Below are 22,448 nucleotides of genomic sequence, written 5' to 3'. Positions count from 1 at the left end.
CAAGTGATTCTCCTGCCTCCGCCTCCCAAGTAGCTGGGATTACAGGCATGCACAACCACACCCGGCTAATTTTTGTATTTTTAGTATAGACAGGGTTTCGCCATGTTGGCCAGGCTGGTCTTGAACTCCTGACCTCAGGTGATCTGCCTGCCTCGGCCTCCCAAATGCTAGGATTACAGGCATGAACTACCTCGCCCAGCCTAAAATTATCTCTAATGATGTAAAGGGTGAAAAAAACACAAACGAGCAGTATTTTATATTCCAGCCCCCATGCCCTTCCCAACCAAGCCACTTAGAGATGATCACGAATCCACAGGAAAGGAGTATCCTGGTAAGTCCGTATCCAGAGCATATAAGCTGCCATCCTAAAAGTGACAACGGCATGGGAAAGTGGGATGTCAAAAAGAAATGCAGTGGTAAGGCTAAAGAGCTTTCCCTTTCTCCCTATTGTCCCCCGACAAATCCTAACACCTACCTTAAACCTACATTACTCCATATCGTAGATTTTAATCCCTGGCCTGGCAGTTAAAACAAACAAGCAAAAAGACATAAACTCCAGGAAAAGTGGCTTTTTTTTTTTTTTTTTTTTTTGGGACAGGGTCTCACTCTGTTACCAAGGCTGGAGTGCAATGGCATGATCATGGCTCACTGCAGCCTTGAACTCCTGAACTCAAGAAATCTTCCCACCTCAGCTTCCCAAGTAGGTAGGACTACAAGCATGCTACCATGCCCAGCTAATTTTTTTTTTAAATAGAGACTGGGTTTCACTATGTTGCCCAGGCTGGTCTTGAACTCTTGGGCACAAATAATCCTACTGCCTTGGCCTCCCAAACTGTGGGAATTACAGGTGTGTGCTACATACCCGCCAAAAGGGGCATTTTAAATCAATGAAGAAAGAATACACTTACTCATTTAAAAATGTGGAAACAATTTGTTGTTTTTCCTCCTTCCTATCTTTTTTTTAAGACAGAGTCTCACTCTGTCACCCAGGCTGGAGTAAAATGGCTTGATCTCAGCTCAATTCAAGCGATTCTCCTGCCTCAGCCTTCCAAGTCACTGGGAATACAGCCACCCATCACCATGACCAACTATTATTTATATTTTTAGTAGAGGTTTCACCATGTTGGTCACGTTGGTATCAAACTCCTGACCTCAGGTGATCCACCCACCTCGGCCTCCCAAAGTGCTGGGTTTACAGGTGTGAGTNGAAACAATTTGTTGTTTTTCCTCCTTCCTATCTTTTTTTTAAGACAGAGTCTCACTCTGTCACCCAGGCTGGAGTAAAATGGCTTGATCTCAGCTGAGTTCAAGTGAGTCTCCTGCTTCAGCCTCTGGAGTAGCTGGGATTACCGGTGCGTGATGCCTGGCTAATTTTTGTATTTTTCGTAGAGACAGGGTTTCACCATGTTGGTCACGTTGGTATCAAACTCCTGACCTCAGGTGATCCACCCACCTCGGCCTCCCAAAGTGCTGGGTTTACAGGTGTGAGTCACCACGCCCGGTCTCTCCTTCCTATCTTAAACAATGGATTAAATTTTTACACATAGAAAACTATAAAATACTGGCCGGGCAAGTGTACACACACACACACACACACACACACACACACACACGTTCTCCATTGAGTGTTGAGGTAGGATATGATGAGAGGTAGTAGTTGTATTTATGGATGGGAGGGGTTGAGTAGGATAACTAATCCTGGGGGGGAAAAGTCTCAATTTAAAAAAATCTGCAGTTTAATTTTGTTGAACTTTAACTGGTAACTCATTGTGACTTGTTCACATCCCTTGCCTGTTCTATATATCTATAGATATCATAGACACATAGAGCAGGCAATTCTGGGTAGCCCCAGAATTTCTCCAGAAGGTGATAAAAGTTCAGTGAGTCTGTTCAGTATAAATAAGCAGCTGAGACTGCTGCCTAATGAAAAATAAATTAGTCAAAGTTCAAATTCAGAAAACAGAAATCAATGCTTTATGTCACTGCTTTAATTTTTTTTTGAGACAGAGTCTCTATGCATACATAGATATACGTATATATACGTATATCTATACATCTATATATATATACATCTATATATATAGCATGTGTACACGCGCGTAAGGAAGAATAAGTCTGCCAATTATAGCAGTGTTTATACAGGCGAGTTCCTTGTTACTTAAAACTGAATGTCAGCTGCACGCCAGCCATACCACCTCTCTAAGAGACCATCAAGAGAAATTTCTCTGCTTCAGCATCTGGAGCAAATACTCAATATGACAGACGTAATATATTTTTACCCTTGTGTACTTACGTACTTTTAAGTTTCTTTACTCATTTAAAAATGAACAGTAATCTTTGAAGAATTAATTGTCTTAGTAGGTCAACTCTCACAGAAGGGAAGCTAAACTTTTGCTTAAGGTAAATAATTAAATTAAAATGAAACTGAGAATAAAAGGAAATCTGTCATCCCCTAAATTAGCTGGAAATATTTGTTTCCACAGTTCACAAACTATCTTTTTGCTAATGAGAGCAGGATATTTCTTTCTCTGAGAAAGAGAGAAAGTATTCAAAGCAATGGCATATTTCATGATAAAGACTTCCAAATCAGCAAACAACAAAAGCCCAAAAATTATTGAACAAATTGTTTCCTTTTATGTCACAGAAAGGCAGAACTGTGTACATGTACTAAAAAATAAGCTAAGTTGCAATTAATTTTGACATAACAGCTTTTTAAAAATAATTCAAATATAATGCTGAATCTTTTTAATACATACATATATAAAGGGAAATTTTTTTCAAAATTCATGCTTAACTTTTTCTCCTAAATTATTTTTTTTCCAATTTTTATTATTTTAACCATTTCAACATCAAAGTACTGAATAAATTAAGAACATTGATTTTCTAACACTGTACCTCTTCTCTGCCAACTGTCAATAGTTCTATCATGCATCCCACAAAGGTAACATCACTGACGAAATCTAATTTCCCTCTGTGCAATTAAAATACCCACCTGTTCATCAGAAGTTCCTTTCTTACAATCTGTCAAAGTGATATACAACCCCTCAAAAGCACTGATTAGAATGAAAAGAACTAGAAAAAAACCTTGAATAGAGAAACCACCAACTGTGTAAAGCACACAATTTCTTTAACTTTCATTTTTAATAGCATTAATATTAAAGAACCACCAAAGACAGTAAGCATACAGATTCACAGTACAGGGAAAAAGAACACTGGACAGAGATCATCGAAATCCTAAGCTGTGTTCCTAACTCTGAAACGGACTTGACCAATGACTCTAGACCAGATATTTTACCTCACAGGTTTACTGTTCTCATCTATAAAAATACAGATGTTGGACTAAATTATCTCTACGAGATCCGAAATTCTATTACCTAACCAAAGTAACTGCAAAAATTCCATTTTCTTAAAATGTTTTTTGTTCTAGTGACTCTAGATACTGGTATGCAAGCACATAGCTCACCATGAATAAAGCCAAGTAGCCAGTAAATTTTCCACATTTGCATCCCTCCAATAGTTATTAAACTTGAAGAACTAGACTATGAAGGTATCTTGCTAAGTCAATGTAAGAATTTCACTTTAACTTAAAAGAGGATGTAGTTCTTTAAATTCATCTCGGGCATGCTGAATTCTACTTTGGGAGCAGGAACAGCAGGGAACAGGTCATCAAACATCGATTCCTGTCCTAATCTACACCAAAGAGGAGGTCTGCTTTGGTTGGTTGGCAACCTCCAGCTGACTTGTGTACATTAGGTCCAAGCCCAAAAGAAAAGGCAGGGATCTGACAGTTTTAAGCCCATAGCCATGTCTTACAGAACTTAAAACAACTACCACCTTTAAGGCCCTTCAAAAAAAACATGCTCTCTAATAAAGCCTCAGAATGTTATGAGTTGAAAGAGATCTTGGACTTACTCTACTCCAACCCCGTCGTTTTACAGATGAGGAAATCAAAGCCCAGGGTAGGTTAAAATAAATGCCCAAAGTCACGCCAAGTTTCCCAACTCTCAGATTAGTTTCTCTAAAAAGCAGTACATTTTCTCTCACAGTGTGAGATAAAAGGAAAAAATTCTTTCCCAAAGTTCTGTTTTTGAAAAAAAGAGTTACTTTGACCCCACCCCCACCACACCAGCCAAACTCTTGCTGTATTTTAAAAACATGCCTGGTATTTGAAAAGAAAGCCCAAACACTCTAACACATTATTAACTGAGGCAGGTATATGAAAAGATTCATTCTCCACCTGCTCTTCCTCAGATGTCTGAATCAGAAGAAACAAAAAGCAAGAAATACAAATCTCTTCCTCAAACAGAATGTGAGGGAAAAAAACTTTTAAAAAATTACAACCAATTCAAATTCTCTCAATTTTCACCTTCTAATTAGATTTTTCACTCATTATTGAAATGGTCCAAAACCAAATATTTCAAATTTCATTCAATCTTCAACTGCATGCTTTCACAAACAAGAAGCCACGCTAATTTACTTTTAGCCAAGCTCCAGTTCGAAAAGTATATGCCAAGAATGCTGGATATTTTTTGCTTATGTTTTGCTAAAGTGTTGATATCTGCAAAATCATACAATATATGCAACCTACAAATATTTTATGGAGTTTGTATTATAACTTCTAGGTCACAAACTCAAGAGGCCACGAGGCTTATACTTATTGTTAAATACATTTTAAAATGTATAAAAATCTCAAATGTAACAAATACAAGTGGGGATGGGGGGATTACTTTAGTATGGATGTAGCATTACAGAATGGTTATGCCTCGCTTTTCTCATTTAACATGCCAAAACGTATATGAGGCCAAGTCATGGTAACACAACAAAACTATTCCAATTCTAAAACCAAAGAATAACACTTCATTAATGTGGTAGCTATTATTATGCTCGATAAAAAGTATAATATCACAGAACTTCAAAAAGTTGCTATTTCATAGTTACCTAAATATACTAATGTCTTTTAATCAAATTATCATTAAAGTCTATTCTTTCCAGGACTTTGAGTTTCAATTTATCAAAATTTTCTGCAGTTGAAGTTTCATATAAATCCAGTCAGTCAGTCATACCACCTTAGGTTACAAATATCTAAAATATCCAATGAATCCACAAGGTCGATTTTGTTTAACTATATTATCTTTAGAAAACCAAAGTTAGGTATAAAAAACAGTTTGCCCTGCAATCACAGTGACATCAGACCAGATTCAAAACCCCTCATTACTAGCGTTCTACCAGATGCCTGTGATTAAAGGGAATCAGTTTAGAAGGTGGAACATTGAAGAAAAAAAAAGACTTCATTTTCCCAGGCTGTTTTAGACATTCTGATAACATCTCTTTCTCTTTTTCAAAATTAAGGAATCGTTTTTCCATTGAGTGGCTTCAGGATCTCTTGACTTTCACAGTACAATCAAACCCTTCTCCAGGCCAGATAGGCTGAACCATGTTAAACCCTGGCACATAACAAAATCATTAAATCTAAGATGCCTCATTTGACAGATGTCTCATTAAATTCACTGCAAAATTAAGGTATGAGATGCCTTTGAAAAGTGGGGAGAAAACCTGTTAACTCTAACAAAACTTTGAGAGACGGCTATTCTCTCAAAATCCAGAGTTCACTCACATGAAATAGAAGACATTAATAGTATGTGGCACATCTAAAATCTCTTGTCATGGGAGAAATGCCACTGTGTGTATGTGTGTTTAACACATCCCTGGGGACTCAAACAGGATGGAAGCTGAAAAATCAGGCACACACCCTCAGCTGCTTAACAAAATTCCAAAAATTCAATTCAACAAATGTTAAACTAAAACGTCAAGTATTACACTAGGCTTTGATCACATACAATGTCAGTGAACGTTGTGTTACCAGTCAATGAAAAGCTAAATTCAGGATTCTAAGAACGAGAAACAAGAAAAACATTTTACACTTAAAAAAATAACCATCTTTGTATATATCAATCATTTAAGGTGGGTGATTTGACAATCTTGTAGCAACCAAAAGATAAAAGTTTCAACCTAAAACTTTACACAAACTCATTTACACTCATCTCCTGCCCCTACATTATTTCAATGCATAAAAAATTTTAGTTATTTAGAAATAACTGAAATTCAGGGAGAAGAACTTACTCTCCAGTACTATTATAACATATGAATTATAAAAATTACACAAGAGCATAGTAACACCAAGAAAGCATCATTAAAAGACAGACAATTCCACTTTTTAATAATAGGTTTAGATAAATAAGATATTTAATGACAGATATTTTCAGTTACTTTAAAAGCTGTATTTTAAAGAAACTGAACTGTCATGCACACACACAATACACACACCCCCCTCAAAAGTCATCCACTTTTCTTCCCAATGAAGATTTACAGTTTAACAAATAGGTATGCCTGAATAAGAGAATAAAGAACTATTAGGTAAACTTTAATTCATATCAACTTAAATGCAAGCATGACTATTTGCAACCAGAATATTTAGAACACTTTACTTCTCTTTCCATACTGTCTACTTATTTCTCGTCTTGGTTATCTATATTTTTAAAGACAGCATGATAAACAGAGCCATCCACATTTCACAAGAAATACCACTATGAGTATATCACCTCATAACCAACAAAAACAGCATATTTTTGGAATGCTTTTAACCAAGTGAAAAATTCAAGTGTAAATTTAATTTAGCATCGATTCATGAATTGCAAAACAGAATACCCAAGCTCTCTATTCTCCATCCTGCCGAGGATGGAAAAACCACAAGCAAGGGTCAGATCTCTCTGTGCATCAGTTTCTCAGTCTGAAAAGAAGATTGTCACTGACTCCTCCTTAATACTGTTTTTGAAAGGGCAAATGAAATAATTTATGTGAAAACCCTTTAAGATGTTTGAAGATAATAAAATCCAATGTATTACAGATGTTATCAAATCACAGTTGGGAAGGATGGCATGTACTTTACAACAAAAACAAATAAATAGAAACATTAAAATTAAAATATTTTTTAAATTGTACACCCTCTGTACTGAAAATTAAAGGGACTGTTCAAGCACACACTGGTGTCACATGTTCAAACCGTGTTACTCAATGCTGCTGTAATTATAGTAATAAGAACCTACTCGTCAATATTACAGCTTAATACTGAACTACCCCTCTTGGTTTACATGTAGGAAACCACATAAGGTTTGATCATTCCCAGAAGAGAAAAGAAAGGGAATATAAAAGGGATGCAGATTGTTCCAGAGAAATCCCAAGGAGTCACACATAAAAATGCCTTGTCCAAGATTCACCAGGTACAGTGAGTGTGCACTTTATTCTGTCAACACCCTTTGTCATTACTAAAATTCGAACTTAAATTGCTAGACTACTCAGATCTAAGTGGTGGGAGAAAAGAGTCAAAAAAATATAAAAAGATACAGTTAATGCTGCCCTACATCAATGACAAAGGCTCCCCAGAGAATCTAAAACAAAAGCTCATTCACATTTAGGAGTCCACAACTTATGTCAGGCAACCTAAGTTCTTGAATTTTTTTAACCTACAATTACTCTCTCTCAGGCAAAATTTAAGATGTCTGATTTTAAAAGGATGTTAATACTTAAGTAACTTCAGATAAAGCTAATTAAATTTTCTCATATCTTAAGTCAGCTAAGAGAATGGTGGCCTGGTAGATGCTATAACAACTTTGAAACCAAGTTTTCATTAACAACTCCGCAATTAGATAGTACCTTTACCCAAGGCCTTTTTATTCATTAAGGACTTTCATTTTACTTTACCCAAATAAATATTTAAATATTCAAAGCAACCACAAATGGGTTTCAAAGCATCTAAAGAACAACCCTACTCAGCTTACAAACACTAAAATTTAATAGAAAGGTAATTTTTAAGAGTAGACCCTCAAGACAATAGGTAAGCATAATTTAAATAAAGAAAAATATTCAAAAGAATTTGAAAGCAACTTCCTAGCTATCCTGAACCCCAAATATACATAAACAAACAACATGTAGCAATAAATTTAAAAATAAGTTATATATAAAATTATCAATGGGGTACAGAATTTTCAAAAAACCCTGTAAAAGGTGTCATCTAAAACAAACATTAATTATCCTCTTCCTACAGAAAAAACAAAAACAAAAAAAACTTCTACCAAAATGTAACTCTCTCCTGTTGAGGTGTCCTATATTCTGTTGGAACACAGAGAGAATTTCTAGGAATCACTTCCAGCCTGGTGCAAACCTTCACTATATGTGAAGTCCTGACAATGCTTCCATAAGTGAGATTACACTTCATTCATCAATAACGGAACTTCTTAGCACAAATTCAAGCGGATTCACCATACTAAATTTTGTACTATGGCAAATGAATAAGAGCAAAGATGTGTGGCATATAAACCCAGGCTTAAAATAATCTCAACTTTGCTTAAAAAACAAGCAGTTAGGTAACTGTAACAATCAGGCATCTTTCTTCTAGGACACCTGTACACTGCTTTAAATTCAAGAACAGAGTGGATACTGTGTGGCATCCCCACTTTATTAGTTGTAAGCATATACTCGGCGGCATGAATGCATTTATGGCTGTGCATACAGAAACAAGGCAGTAAGTGCGGAATGAGGTAACAATTACTGCTTTTCATAGAGAACAAAACAAGATTAAAAGATCATGCCAAACATTTAACTGGGAAAGATTTCTCATTTTAGTATTAAGATGAGTTTTGAGGAAAAAACAAGTGCTTATTACCCACTAGAATACTTGGGACACTCTTGAAGAGAATCGAAGGGAAACAAAGATTTAAATTTCATAACTATGACACCCAAAACCTTTCCATGGACATTTATCACAATGGACATATCAATCATGAGCAAAACAAGGGATAACACACTCTTTCCATATAAAATGTGTTCAAACTCTATTTAACACATCCCTTGTTTTATATACATTTCCTTCCAGGTAGGTATAAGGATGCCTATTTTTAATGCTTTTGTAAAATAATAATATTTTACAAATTACATGAATTACAGGAGAAACAGATACAGCTGTTGATCTTACATAATAAATCATCTATTTCCTGGGCCATAAACTTTAAAAGGCATGTCATCCAGTTGACCAACTGTCTTCAGACACTACAAATGCTACTGTATTATTATTTGGTTTTCTTTACAAGGAAAAGATTCATCAGAAATTCACTTAAGAATTTCAGAAAAACTTCCAAGAAATTTAAAATGACATCTCACTAGAAATGCTGTCGGTCTTGCATATTTCAATGTGGGAGTAAAGATGTAAATATTTCTTCTTGCAAACTAATTAAACTGCCACTGGGACACAAGCTGGACCGAAAGACATTAAATTGTAAAGAATGACTACAAATTAATGGAATTATAAGTATGATTGTTCTTCCACCATCATCTACAACCTAAAAACCTAAAGCTGACGAAGATTTAACACTCCTGATTTAATTTTGCTATGCTAACTTTATTTAAAATAAAATTCCTTATCGCTCAGAACATAGTTATTCAAACCAGAGGAAGAAAAGGATGCAAACTACTTATCAAACTCAAGTACAATATCCAGGACCTAACAGCTCCTGAATTTAGTACTAGTCAAGTCTTTAGCCGAAAGAGAAACATTACGTGGGTCACCCCTAGTCAAGAATTTGATAATGTACTGAAAAAAGATGGGGAAGATTTTAGATCACATCTGAAGAAATAGTAACACCTAAATCCTTCTTGTGAACTCTCCTGCAAGTCCCACAGCAGTGGTCACTTCTGACCATAAAGGCTGGAAGAAATGCGAGAAGAAACAGGAAAAATCATTTTTTTATGCAAGACAAACTTGCAGACAAAACAGAAATCGAGCAAAAAAGCGCTGGGGAAAAGTATCAGTGAAAAAACGACCCTTTTGTCAGGTTTCTAATGAGGACTCCATGGGTAATTTATGAGTGTGGCAGAGCTGAATAAACAAAGGCACCAGTTGACAAGTCAGGAGCTCCCGGTGGCACACACAGCTAGAACACTCAACTGGACAGTGAAATGCAGGCAAGAGTGTTCTAGAGCATTTCTGCTGTCATTTCTTCTGTCCGTCTTATGCTCGCTCACATGACCATTTACCTGAAATCCCAAACAACCTGAAACCCAACAAGTCCCTGAGGAAGCACCTTTATGGTTAAACGTGCTCTTGCCGCTTTCAGGGGGATTTGCTTCCTGTACTTCGTGGTGATTCAGCCACCTCCTCCACATTGCTTTCCCACCTCTGAGACCTCAAGATTGATAAAAACGCGCAGATTTACAGATTGCTCAGTTTAGTACCACACAGACTGTATGAAAAAGCTGTAAAGTTTAAGACAAAGACTCACCAGGACCCGCACTGGCTCCTGGGTTGGGCAAACTGATAAGCAATTTGAATCACTCCTCGGTCTTTCGCAGCGTTTGCACCCACCCGTCAAGGTAGGTGCCTTCCTTACCTGCATAGAAGCGAATGAGGCAGCCAATCTCCGAGTCCATGCCTTCCTCCTGCACCCTCCACAGCTCCCCAAATCCCAGCTGGAAGAGGTAGTCATTTTGGATCTGCAATGGCTTCTCCTCCGCCTCCAGGCGCCGGGTGGTCTCTCCGTGGAGCTGCACGTACAGGGTGGGCGGCGGGGGCGGCGGAGGCGCTTTCTCCGCGGTCGCCCCGCTCCTCCTGGGGGTCGACTGGGGGCCTCCCGGGGCCGCGACTGTCGCCGTCTTCTCCCTGCACGGCCCCTCGCGGGCGGCCTCGCCCGGGCTGTCGACGGCCCTCGGGGTTTTCTGCTGCGGCGGAGGCGAGGAGGCCGTCTGGGAAGGCGGCCGGGACTGCGCAGGGCGGCCGGGACGGCGGGGCGGACCCGGGACCCCCGTCGGGGCCGAGGCCGAGTCGGCCTCTAGCTCTTCCGACGACGACGAGGAGCCGCCGCCGCTGCTGTAGGGGTCCAGCCGGTCGGACACGCTCTCGGCGCTGGGACTCAGGCTGAAGCTCTCGGTGTCGGAGGCCACAGGTCGCGGGTCGCGGGGTGGAGAGGCAGGGCCCCCAGCGAATGGCTCGCCGGGGCTGAAGTCCGAGGGCGGAGGACTGGCGCGGCGCGTCCACCCGCCCGGGCCGCCAGCGGGTAGGGGCAGGTCGGCGGGGGGCGCGCACGGAGGACCCCCGACGGCAGCTGGCGCGCTCCTCGCGGGCGGCGCCTCGGAGTCCGGCGGCTCCGGGGGCGCGAGTCGGGGGCCGGCCTCCAGGGGCGGCTCGGCGGCCTCCCGGGCGGCGGCGGCTCCGGGCCCCTGGCCCAGCACCTTCACGACGCCGCCGCCTTTGTGGCCCAGCTGCAGCAGGCGGGCGGCCACCTCGCCGGCCGTGGTGTCCAGCGTGCAGAGCACCGGGCGCAGGTAGGTGGAGGCCATGTGGCGGTCAAAGACGTGCACGCAGCCGCGCTGGAGCTGGTGCCTCACCCAGTCCCGGTCCGACGGCTGCAGCTGCAGCGTCTGCCGGTGCTTCAGGAGCAGCGTCTTCCTGTCCAGGCTCCGGGTGCACAGCGACGCCGAGGCCGAGCAGGAGGCGGGAAGGCCGGCGGCGCTCGGGGAGTGCGAGGCAGCAGCGGCCAAGGACGACGACGACGACGAGGCGGCCGCAGCGGCAGCCGACAAATTCCTCTTCAGCCGCCCTCTCCTCAGCAGGAGGGAGTTGGCGCCGCCGCCGGCCCCGGGCACGGGGGCAGCTCCGCCAGCGTTGGGCAGGGGCGCCCCGCGCCGCCTTCTGCGCCCGGTGCCCCCTGCTCTGCCCGGCAGCGGCCCCAGCGGCGCCTCGCCCGGGGCCTCTTCCCGCGCCCCTCCGCAGCCGTTCCCGCCGCTCGGGGTCCCCGGGGTCAGCGCAGGCTCCGGACTCCGGCCGCCCCCGGCCGCCGCCGCCAAAGCCGCCGCGGCCGCTGCCGCCGCCGCCGCCGCCGCCGCCGCTGCCGCTGCCGCAGCGGCGGCCCCCGGAGCCGAAGCTCGGTCCTCCCTGCCGGGCTCGGGGAGTCGCTGCGCCGTGGCCGCGGCGGCGGGCTCCATTGCAGTGGGGCTTCGTGTTTCCCCCCCAGCTCCGGAGGCAGCGGGCGGAGAGGGAGGCGATGAGGCGGAGGTGGGAGACAGCGGCGGCGCGCGGAGGAGGAGGAAGCCAATGGCGTTCGGCTCGGCCGTTCCAGGGGATTATGTGGCGATTCGGAGCATTCCGTCGGTGTCTCCGTGTTCCATCCCGCGCGCCCGCCTCGCCGCCACCGCCCCCCCAGCACAAGCCCTCCCCGCCCCGGTCGCGGGCTCCCCAGCGCCGGCCCCGCCCGCTCCCCGGGCCTCACCCCAGCTAACCAGCCGCGGAGCTGGGCTCATTGAATATTAATCACGCGCCGGCAAGCGGGAAGGCGGGAGGCTGGCAGGGCGGGAGGGCCGCGTGTGCCTAATGAATATTCATCACCGCATGACGGCATTCCAGGGAGGAGTGGGGAGAGCCGTGGGATGGCCGGAGGCGGAGCTTCAGGGTAAACAAACGTGACGCGTGCGTACGAGGGCGGGGCGGGGGGGGCAGTTTCCCAGGAGGTTCCTGAGCCGGCCTCGGAGAGGGCGGTGAAGACAGGCGCGCGGTGCACTTTGGGGGTTGTGGTTCTCCTCCGGGTACCGGCAATCCCGAGGGAACCATGATGGACTACAAGTCCCAGTGGTCCTTAGCCCCTGCCCCTCCTGGCCGCCGGCAGCTGGCCATGGCCAGTGAGTATTGTGCCCTCTGCCGTTGAACTCTGCTAGAGTTCTTAATGAACGCGAAAGCTCTTGTTCATTAACTTGTACTTTACCCACACTCAAGCTCGTCAGACGACGTTTCTTTTCCCTGCTAATTAAAGATGAGGGCTTTCAGAGACTCTAAACTGTACGTAGGACCCGGGTCCTGGTCCTCACCTCCGCCCATTGTATGAGATAGATACACACCCGCCACGCCGCAGGATCACTGACAGCGAGTGGGCCAACCTCACTTTTTTCCCACTTTTTCAAGACCCAGGAAGACAGGCGGTGTCTGGGAATTCTAAGTGAGGCTGTCGTTGAATGTGCTTGGTGGAAGTCACAACCCTAAGACTGTCCTCTCCCTATCCTGTATTTGAAAAGGAAAATGGCAAAGGACTGAGATCTCATTGATCTTGAATTCTGAAGTAGTTTAATGATGCGGAACGCACTGGAAAGTAGAAGAAACATTAGAATGGAGACATGGTGGGGTATGAGATGGGCTTTTTCCATGTGTTCTCTCTTAACGTCTTCTCTGGATTTTTTCTTTCATCATTTAGGAAAAAAATATTTTCTACCGCTACAATGTTTAGCCGTGGTCTGAAAAGTTGTATTTTTGGTCAGTTGAATCAATGTTGTAGGCTGGACTAGGGCAGTTTACTATTTAAAAGAATTTAATACACCTTTTTAATTGAATTGCCATCCTCCGCAATTGCTTTATAATTCGGGTTTTGTTTGGTTTGGTTTGGTTTTTTTGCCACAGAGTCGGTCTGTTGCCCAGGCTGGAGTACAGTAGCGTGGTCCGGGCTCACTGCAACCTCCGCCTCTGGAGCCCAGGCGATTTTCCCACCTCATCCTCGGAGTGGCTGGGACTACAGGGTGTGCCGCCATGCCCAGCTCATTTTTTGTATTGTCTTGTAGTGGGGAATGGAGAGTCCCTTCATGCTGCTACGGCTGGTTTCATGCGATCCACCCACCTCAGCCTCCCAAAGTGCTGAGATTACAGGCATGAGCCACCGCGCCAGGCCAGGCCCTAAATCCGGATTTTCACATAAGAAAATTTTAAACAATTTTAAACTACGTCCTATCCAGGAACTGCTTTAACGTCAATTAAGTTACTGAACTTGGAGATGAAGAGTTAAGGGGGTTGGAGAGAGACCGACTGGAGCTTACAGCAAGGAAAGGCACACTTGGGTTATCACAGTTTCATTAAACAAGAATAGAAGAAGCCATGGAGATAAAAATAAGTATTTCTCAATGATTTTTTACATTCCTGATGATTTTCTATATTTTCATTTAACATTTTACCTTTTGGCCTCATGAAGCTATTAATAATATGTATTTTATTTAAATTCAATCAACAACAACATTAAAAATTAGGGAGATTGCAAGTTCTCCCAAGAGTGATAACATATTCAAATCAATTAATTTAACAAATAATTACGAACAGGTATTATGTACCAGTCACTGTGTTACAACAATTGAACAAAGCAGACACTGTCCCTGCCTTCATAGTTTAGAAATAACAACATTCAAAAAGTGAGATGGAAGTAGAGAAGGGGGAAATACAAGTAGAGAAGGGGGAAATACCATTGGAAACAGACATAAAACAAGGAAAGTAACCTACTCTAGGAAGTCAGGCAATAGAGACCAAACTTTGAATGAAATTTTTTGGAGTCAATGAAAATGTGCATTTCTTGAAGGATCAGTCTCTGAAAGAAAGGAAGCAAAGAGGAAGCAAATATATTGAAGATATATTTCAATTACACTGATCTATATTGTGCCTTCAGTAGCCCCAACACAAACTATTTGTTCTAGAAATTCAAAGAATGGTCTTTTAATTTAGGCATCCTTTAATAAGATTAAAAGAGCAAAGCCCATGTTAGGTTTCAGTACTAAAACATGGAGTTTGTATACCTGTTTATATTCCTTAGCTGATTTCCTACAAACCCCTTTATATTTATTTATTTATCTATTTTATTTATTTATTTATTTGAGGCGGAGTCCCATTCTGTCACCAGGCTGGAGTGCAGTGGGGCCATCTCGGCTCACTGCAACCTCTAACTCCCAGGTTCAAGCAATTCTCCTGCCTCAGCCTCCTGAGTAGCTGGGATTACAGGCACCTACCACCACACCTGCCTAATTTTTGTTTTTTTAGTAGAGACAGGGTTTCACCATATTGGCCAGGCTAGTCTCAAACTCCTGACCTCAGGTGATCCACCTGCCTCTGCCTCCCAAAGTGCTGGGATTATAGATGGGAACCACCACGCCCAGCCTGTTTGTTTATTTTGAGACAGAGTTTCGCTCTTATTGCCCAGTCTGGAGTGCAATGGCGTGATCTCAGCTCACTGCAACTTCTGCCTCCAGGGCTCAAGCAATTTTCCTGCCTCAGCCTCCTGAGTAGCTGGAATTACTGGCATACTACCATGCCCAGCTACGTTTTAATTTTTTTTGTAGATACTGGGTTTCACCATATTGCCCAGGCTGGTCTGAAACTCCTGACCTCAAGTGATCTGCCTGCCTCAGCCTTCCAACGGGCTAGGATTACACACATTAGCCACCACACCCAACCCAGAATGTTTCTTCTCATCATAAATTCCACACCATTGCCCTTTCTCCAAGAAATTACAATACAGGTATTTAATCCACCTATAGTTCCTATCAGGTAACATTACACAATCACCATGGCTCTGCCTTTTTATTCTCTAGGAATTTTGTTTACTCTTTGAAGGCATTTATAACTAAAACACCTCCTTCAAGGGGAAAAAAATTGTACAAAAAACATTGTTCAGACAGGGCATAGTGGCTCATGCCTGTAATCCCAGCACTTTGGGAGGCCAAGGCAGGTGGATCACCTGAGGCCAGGAGTTTGAGACCAGCCTGGCCAACATGGTGAAACCCCGTCCCTACTGAAAATACAAAAAATTAGCTGGGCATGGTGGCAGGTACCTGTAATCCCAGCTACTCAAGAGGCTAGGACAGGAGAATTGCTTGAACCCAGTTGGCGGAGGCTTCAGTGAGCCAAGATCATGCCACTGCACTCCTCCAGACTGGGCAACAAGAGCAAAACTCTTGTCTGAAAAAAAAGAAAAAAGACATTGCTCAAAGAATTTAGTAACCAAATATTGGGGAAAGGGGTACTGGAGAGCCATCACACACTCCTGGCAGATAGGGACTTGGTACCAGGGATACCTAATACTAAATGGTGGTGGGAGGAGGCAGGCAATGAACAGGATGAATACTGTTAACAGTATCTCAGCATAAAGAAGAAGGAAATACATTCCTACGTCATAAAAGCAGTGTTTGCAGGGGTGGGTATCTAAAATAAGGTTTTCCTGGATTTCATGCATAGAGTCCATAATCTGAAAGATGACATATTCCATTGTATGCAGAATAATAAAAATCAGAGCTAAGAGAAGAGCAAATGGGCCAGGGTCCACAGTGTAATCCTTCCCTTGTTCTACCCCAAGCTTCCAATGATGTTACTAAGCTTGGAGTAAGAGAAGAGACAGAAAGAAAATGAGAGCTCCTGAAGAATAAATAATCCCCTACCACCAGATCAACTGGAGCCTGGTAGTTGAAAGAACAAATTGATAAAGGGCAATGAAACTTCTACTTAGAGCTTGCTAGTATCATGAAACATCACCCAGACCATCTGAGCCAATGCACACTATAAAATGCCTCCAAATAAGAAAAATGTGTTCCAGACACCCATGAAATAGCAGCTTCTCCTACTTAAAAGTGGAGTGGGGAATACACCAGTATCCTAAAACCACATATGTCATGAATACCCCCCCTCTAAAGTGTTCCAAATGTATGTTCTAATACCACATTTCTGACTAACCACGCTTTTCAAAGAATCCCATTTTAAAATGCTAAAAGATAACCCTGAAAAGAAACATCAGATGCAAAAGTTGTAAATCCTGATGCCAACCTGTTATATTTTCACAGCTAAGTCTAGAAAAGGAGAACGTAATTTTCAATTTATTGCCACAGTTTACTTTATGCTGTGTAATTTAAAACTGACTTGCTGTGTTCTGCATCTAGGTTAATTCTGTTTGCATCCTTAGATCCAAGATAAAAGAAGTCATCTTTGGACGTTTCTTTTCTAATATAAGCCGTTGGAATTTTAATGGAGGCATAAATTGATAGCTGGGCTGATTTCAGTCTGAGTTGTTAAGGGCTCAGCTGTGTCCAGAAATAAACTCAGAAAGATGCAATATACAATGTAATACATTTAGTTCCTACATTATGAACAAGAGATCTAATTATAGTTTCACATTTTTATATCCCTTGAGCTACTAGTGGTTTACCATGCCTAAATTGTTCACTGTTTACTCATTCTTTTTTACTATGAGGGACCCATTTAGCAAATTACTGCTCTAGTGCACTAAATGGGCCCCAGGTGGCCAAACTGAATTAATATGTTCCCTGTTCACTGGCAGGATGAGACCTTATGGTTTCTCTAACGTCTTACCCCTCCCTCATGAAATTTACAATTTGAATTCTATCAAGAGCTTGGATTGCTACTATCATTTTAGGTAATCTGTTTTATAATATGGCTTGATAGCTTTTCAGATTTTAGTGCACTCTTTTTAATCCCATAATTTTTGTCTTGTTCTTATTTCTCACATCCTCCCTCACCACAATAAACAGATGTTCCATACATGGTAACAATGAAGTTGAGACCAGAAATACAGGCCACATAAACCCACTCTGATACTCTAACAATGTAAATTACCTGGAACATTCATTCAGCAAGTACTTATTGAACTTTTTTTTTTTTTTTTTGAGACAGATTCTCACTTTTTTTATTGAGGCTGGAGTGCAGTGGTACAATCTCGGCTCACTGCAACCTCCGCCTCCCATGTTCAAGCAATTCTCCTGCCTCAGCCTCCTGAGTAGCTTATTATAGGTGCCCGCCACTATGCCTGGCTAAGTTTTCTATTTTTTTTTAGTAGAGACGGGGTTTCACCATGTAGGCCAGGCTGGTCTCGAACTCCTGACCTAGGTGATCCACTCGTCTTGGTCTCCCAAAGTGTTGGGATTACAGGTGTGAGCCACCGCAACCAGGTACTTATTGAACTTTTAAGTTTAGGTATCATTCATCCTAAGTAAATAGTATAGACAGAAATACCTGATCTAATGAAGCCTGTTTACTGGGATTGGCTTTTTTTTTTTTTTAAATCTTCAGTTAAAATCAACCTATTCTCTTCTGTTATACAGATAATTCTTGTTTTGGGCAAGTGGGATATATGAGAATCTAGATATACAAATTATATATTAGAGTATAAATATTTCTTCTCAAAGTTTCATTTATTCTTTCCCTTATGAATGAATTCATCATACAGTTAAGTAGTCCTATAATATTAATATATTTAAAGTATATTAATTTTTAAAATTAATTTATTCCTAGCTTTTTAGAAACGTTTTTGGATTCTAACTCACACAAGCACCTAATACCTGTTTGCATCAAGATTCCTACTTAGGTCTGGCACAGTGGCTCATGTCTATAATCCCAGCACTTTGGGAGGCCGAGGCAGGTGGATCACCTGAGGTCAGGAGTTTGAGACCAGCCTGGCCAATATGGTGAAACCCTGTCTCTACAAAAATACAAAAATTAGCCATGCATGATGGCGCTCACCTGTAATTCCAGCTATTCGAGAGGCTGAAGCAAGAGAATCGCTTGAACCTGGGAGGTAGAGGTTGCAGTAAGCTGAGATCGTGCCATTGCGCTCCAGCCTTGGTGACTGATTGAGACTGCATTTCAAAAATAATAATTAAAAAAATTTAAAAAGATTCCAATCTAACAAAAATCTATCCTACGTCATCCCGAAGCATTTCTTCTTATTCTTCCATGGCTTAAAAGAGAAAAGTTCTCCAGATAATTATTCCTGAATACTTATATTCATTAATTATACCACGAAGAAGCAGCATGGATCTTCTCTTTTTGTCCCATTGTAGAGAGGTTAGAGGAGACTCCATCAGCCCCTAGAAGTCTTGCCCTTTTCCCCTCTACTTCCTGCCATATCTAGTGGGTCTGGACTTCTAAGCATCTTAGTTTCCTGGGGCTGCTGTAAAAAACCGCCATGAAATGGGTGGCTCAAAACAACAAAAATATATTCTTTTGTTACTGATAAACTTGAAGGTCCCAAAAGATGGGATCTTTCCTCCTTCATTGCTGCAGAGCCAATACACAACTGAAAGTCAGCATTAAGCAGAGCAAGGTTTATTCTGTGGCCAGGGAATGAAGAAGGGGGAGCGTGGCTCGAAAATCACCTTATCAACTAGTGCAGGGTGAGGGGGCTAAAATGTAAAGTTTCCCTAATGAAGGAGTTGGACATTAAATGCAAGGGGAGGGGCCAGGTGCAGTGGCTCACATCTGTAATTCTGGCACTTTGGGAGGTCAACGCAGGCAGATCACTTGAGGGCAGGAGACCAGCCTGGCTGACCTGATGAAACCCCATCTCTACTAAAAATACAAAAATTAGCTAAGCATGGTGGTACATGTCTGTAATCCCAGCTACTTGGTGGCTTGAGGCAGGAGAATCACTTGAACTTGGGAGGCGAAGGTTGCAGTGAGCTGAGATCACTCTACTGCACTCCAGCCTGGGCTAAGGAGCAAGACTCTGTCTCAAAAAAATACTGTTGTGGCTGGGTATAGTGGCTCATGCCTATAATCCCAGCACATTATAAGGCCGAGGTCACCTGAACTCCTGATCTCGGGTGGGAGGCGGATCACCTGAGATCAGGAGTTCAAGACTAGCCTGACCAACATGGTGAAACCCCATCTCTACTAAAAATTACAAAAAGTAGGCGGCATGGTGGCGGGCATCTGTTATCCCAGCTACTCGGGAGGCTGAGACAGGAGAATCACTTGAACCCAGGAGGCAGAGGTTGCAGTGAGCCAAGATTGCGTCACTGCACTCCAGCCTGGGCAACACAGTGAGACTCCATCTCAAAAAAAAAAAAAATACTATTTTTAAAAGGACATTTTAATATGCATAAAAAGTAGGAAGGACAGATCTTAGCATAAAAGGTGGTCTTTCAAGTTGAACAAAGTTAACTTTATGAAAACTTCTTAATATGTCCTTTTTTTCCCTCTGCTATTACCACAGATCAAGAAAAATGCCATCCCAGGTCAGTATCAGATCTCAAACTGGCATTTGGGAATCAGAACCAGAGCTTCACAGAGTCACTGTCTCCAGCAACCTGCTATCATTCCACAGTCAGCACTAGAGGGTCACGGTAAATACAGAGCTGTGACTTTCAAGAATTTAGCAATTTATGTGATCTTACCCATGTTTCTGTTGTAAAATTGAGATGCCAGAAAAATCAATGCGCAGGGCTCATGCTCAGGTGGGTGCATTAATTAATAAATCAGATAGAGTGACAGTGGCGATGGTACGATAGCATTCTTAGTCTCCTACACATGCCATAGTTTGAAAGGTGGTGCCATGTAACATTTTTAGGAAGTGTTACAATGTTCAAGGTTAGAAGTCAGACGTCCTGGCTCTGAACTCCCTAAGTATGACCTGGGAAAGACATTTGACCGTAAAGAGCTTTTTCTTACTGATTTATGTAACAAAGGATTGAACTACACATTGTCTCTCAAATCTCTGCTGGCGCAAAGAAATTTCTCATTCTGACTCAAAGCAAAACTATCTAATTTGGAATACTGACAAATGTTTTTATTAGTCACAAAGTAGAGATCTTTACATTCAGATGCTATCATTTTGACATAAAAAGACTTTTTTTTTCTTTTTTTGAGACAGAGTCTTGCTCTGTCTCCCAGGCTGGGGTGCAGTGGTGCAATCTCAGCTCACTGTAACCTCCACCTCCTGGGTTCAAGCAATTGTCCTGCCTCAGCCCTCTAAGTAGCTGGGATTANTTTTGTATTTTTAGTAGATATGGGGTTTCTCCATGTTGATCAGGTTGGTCTTGGACTCCTAACCTCAAGTAATCCATCTGCCCAACGTGCTTTTTTAAAATAAAAAGACTTTTAAGACTATTTCTTGCTGTTTAAAAGAATTTTTAAAGCATTTAGAATAACAGCAGGTTTATTCTGATGTGTATGAAAACGACTGGGTTTTTAGTCCTCTGAAATACGAATTTGTCATGAATAGGAACTAATTTATGACAACAAGATCCACAACTTCAGATCCCCAAACTTCAGGGTCTTTATCAGTTTTCTCTTTTCTGGTCATGGATGTGTATAGATATAAATCTCATTAGCACAAAGTTAGGTTAGCTGATAAGCTAAAACATCAGCTCCCTAGAGTACATGGGCCCAGGGGGCACAGACAAGGATGCTGATAGAAGCAGTAGTTTGCCATGCCAAAACTTGGGAGTCACCCAAATACTCATCAACAGCAGGATGGATCAAGAAACAGGAGCATAGGCCGGGCGCAGTGGCTCATGCTTGTAATCCTAGCACTTTGGGAGGCTGAGGCAGACGGATCACCTCAGGTCAGCAGTTTGAGACCAGCCTGGCTAACATGGCGAAACCCCGTCTCTAGTAAAAATACAAAAATTAGCTGGGCATGATGGCAGGGGCCTGTAATCTCAGCTACTTGGGAGGCTGAGGCAGGAGAATTGCTTGAACCCCAGGGGATGGAGGTTGCAGTGAGCTGAGATCGCTCCACTTCACTCCTTCACTCCAGCCTGGCCGTAAGAGTGTAACGCTGGCTCAGAAAAAAAAAGAAAGAAAGAAAGAGGAGGGAGCATAGTTCTACCTTGAAATACAATATGGCAACAAAAATGAAGAAGTTTAAATTAAAGTGCTAAGCAATATGAGTGAATCTTAAAAGCATGTGAGGTAAAAGAAGCCAGACACAACAGAATACTTTCCAGATGATTCCATTTATATCAAGTTCAAGAACAAGCCAAACTAATGTATGTTTTCCAGGAATACAATTTAGGTGGTAACACTGGAATGAAAGGAGAAGGAAGTAAATAACACAAACTGACTAGGGGGACCGAGAGGATTGTGACTGGGCAAGAGAACGCTGGGCTTCAGGGTGGCTGACGGTGTTCTTGTTCTTGACCTTGCTGGCTACCTGGGTCTCTGCTTGATGAAAACGTTGTTCAGCTGTACATTCTTGTTTCATCCACTTTCCTGTTTGTGTTATATTTCATAACAAAGGTATTTTTAAAGATCATATAGTTTGTTATACCCTGAATTTCTATGTTCTGTCCATTCTTAAGAGTTTGAAGTTATATTTTCCACAAGTTGTCTAATTCATTTAGAATTAGTATTTAAATTAGTATTCATAATTTAAAACAATGATAAATTATAATTTAACATAACTTAAGAGAGAACTTTCAGATTAATTGTAAGAGTAGTAAGTTCATTATAGAAACTTTCGACAGTATTGCCAGGTGTAAAGAGGCAGGGATGAACAAAAATCCCAATGACACAGTTTTTTCATGTATTTCCTCCAAGATTTTTTTCCTCCTATGCATTTTTATGTGGTAGAGATCATAATGTAACTACATTTTCCCCCTGCTTTTCTTGCTTAAAATGATGCCATGAGCACTTTTCCCATAAAAATCACCATAAACATAGTTTTAAATTTCTAGATAACAGTGAATTATTGGGAGAACCATAATTTATGTATAAACACCATAAAGGGTGAATTCATAATCACACAGGACACTGTACTGGCCTTCAGTATTTTTATACTATTTTTATGCTCTTTTTTTTTTTTTTTTTTTTTTTT

General features: G+C 42.0%; 1 protein-coding gene and 1 long non-coding RNA gene across 2 annotated transcripts in view; one reads left to right on the top strand and one right to left on the bottom strand.

The window, feature by feature from the left end:
• The window catches only part of PHLPP1 (PH domain and leucine rich repeat protein phosphatase 1), a 249,363-nt gene extending 237,094 nt beyond the window's left edge, over positions 1 to 12,269 (bottom strand). The window contains exon 1 of the mRNA XM_037738637.1: positions 10,440 to 12,269. Within this exon, the coding sequence (XP_037594565.1) occupies positions 10,440 to 12,030 (1,591 nt within the window). The 5' untranslated portion in view covers positions 12,031 to 12,269. The remainder of the gene's footprint in view (positions 1 to 10,439) is intronic.
• A 170-nt stretch (positions 12,270 to 12,439) lies between these two features.
• Positions 12,440 to 22,448, top strand: part of LOC119471294 — a 20,757-nt gene continuing 10,748 nt past the window's right edge. The window contains exon 1 of the long non-coding RNA XR_005200327.1: positions 12,440 to 13,217. This is a non-coding gene — a long non-coding RNA (uncharacterized LOC119471294). The remainder of the gene's footprint in view (positions 13,218 to 22,448) is intronic.

The sequence above is a fragment of the Cebus imitator genome, unplaced genomic scaffold (assembly GCF_001604975.1).
Source record: "Cebus imitator isolate Cc_AM_T3 unplaced genomic scaffold, Cebus_imitator-1.0 Scaffold55, whole genome shotgun sequence".
Lineage (NCBI taxonomy): Eukaryota > Metazoa > Chordata > Mammalia > Primates > Cebidae > Cebus > Cebus imitator.
Note: the sequence above shows the minus strand (reverse complement) of the source record. Positions and strands in the feature narration are given on the sequence as shown.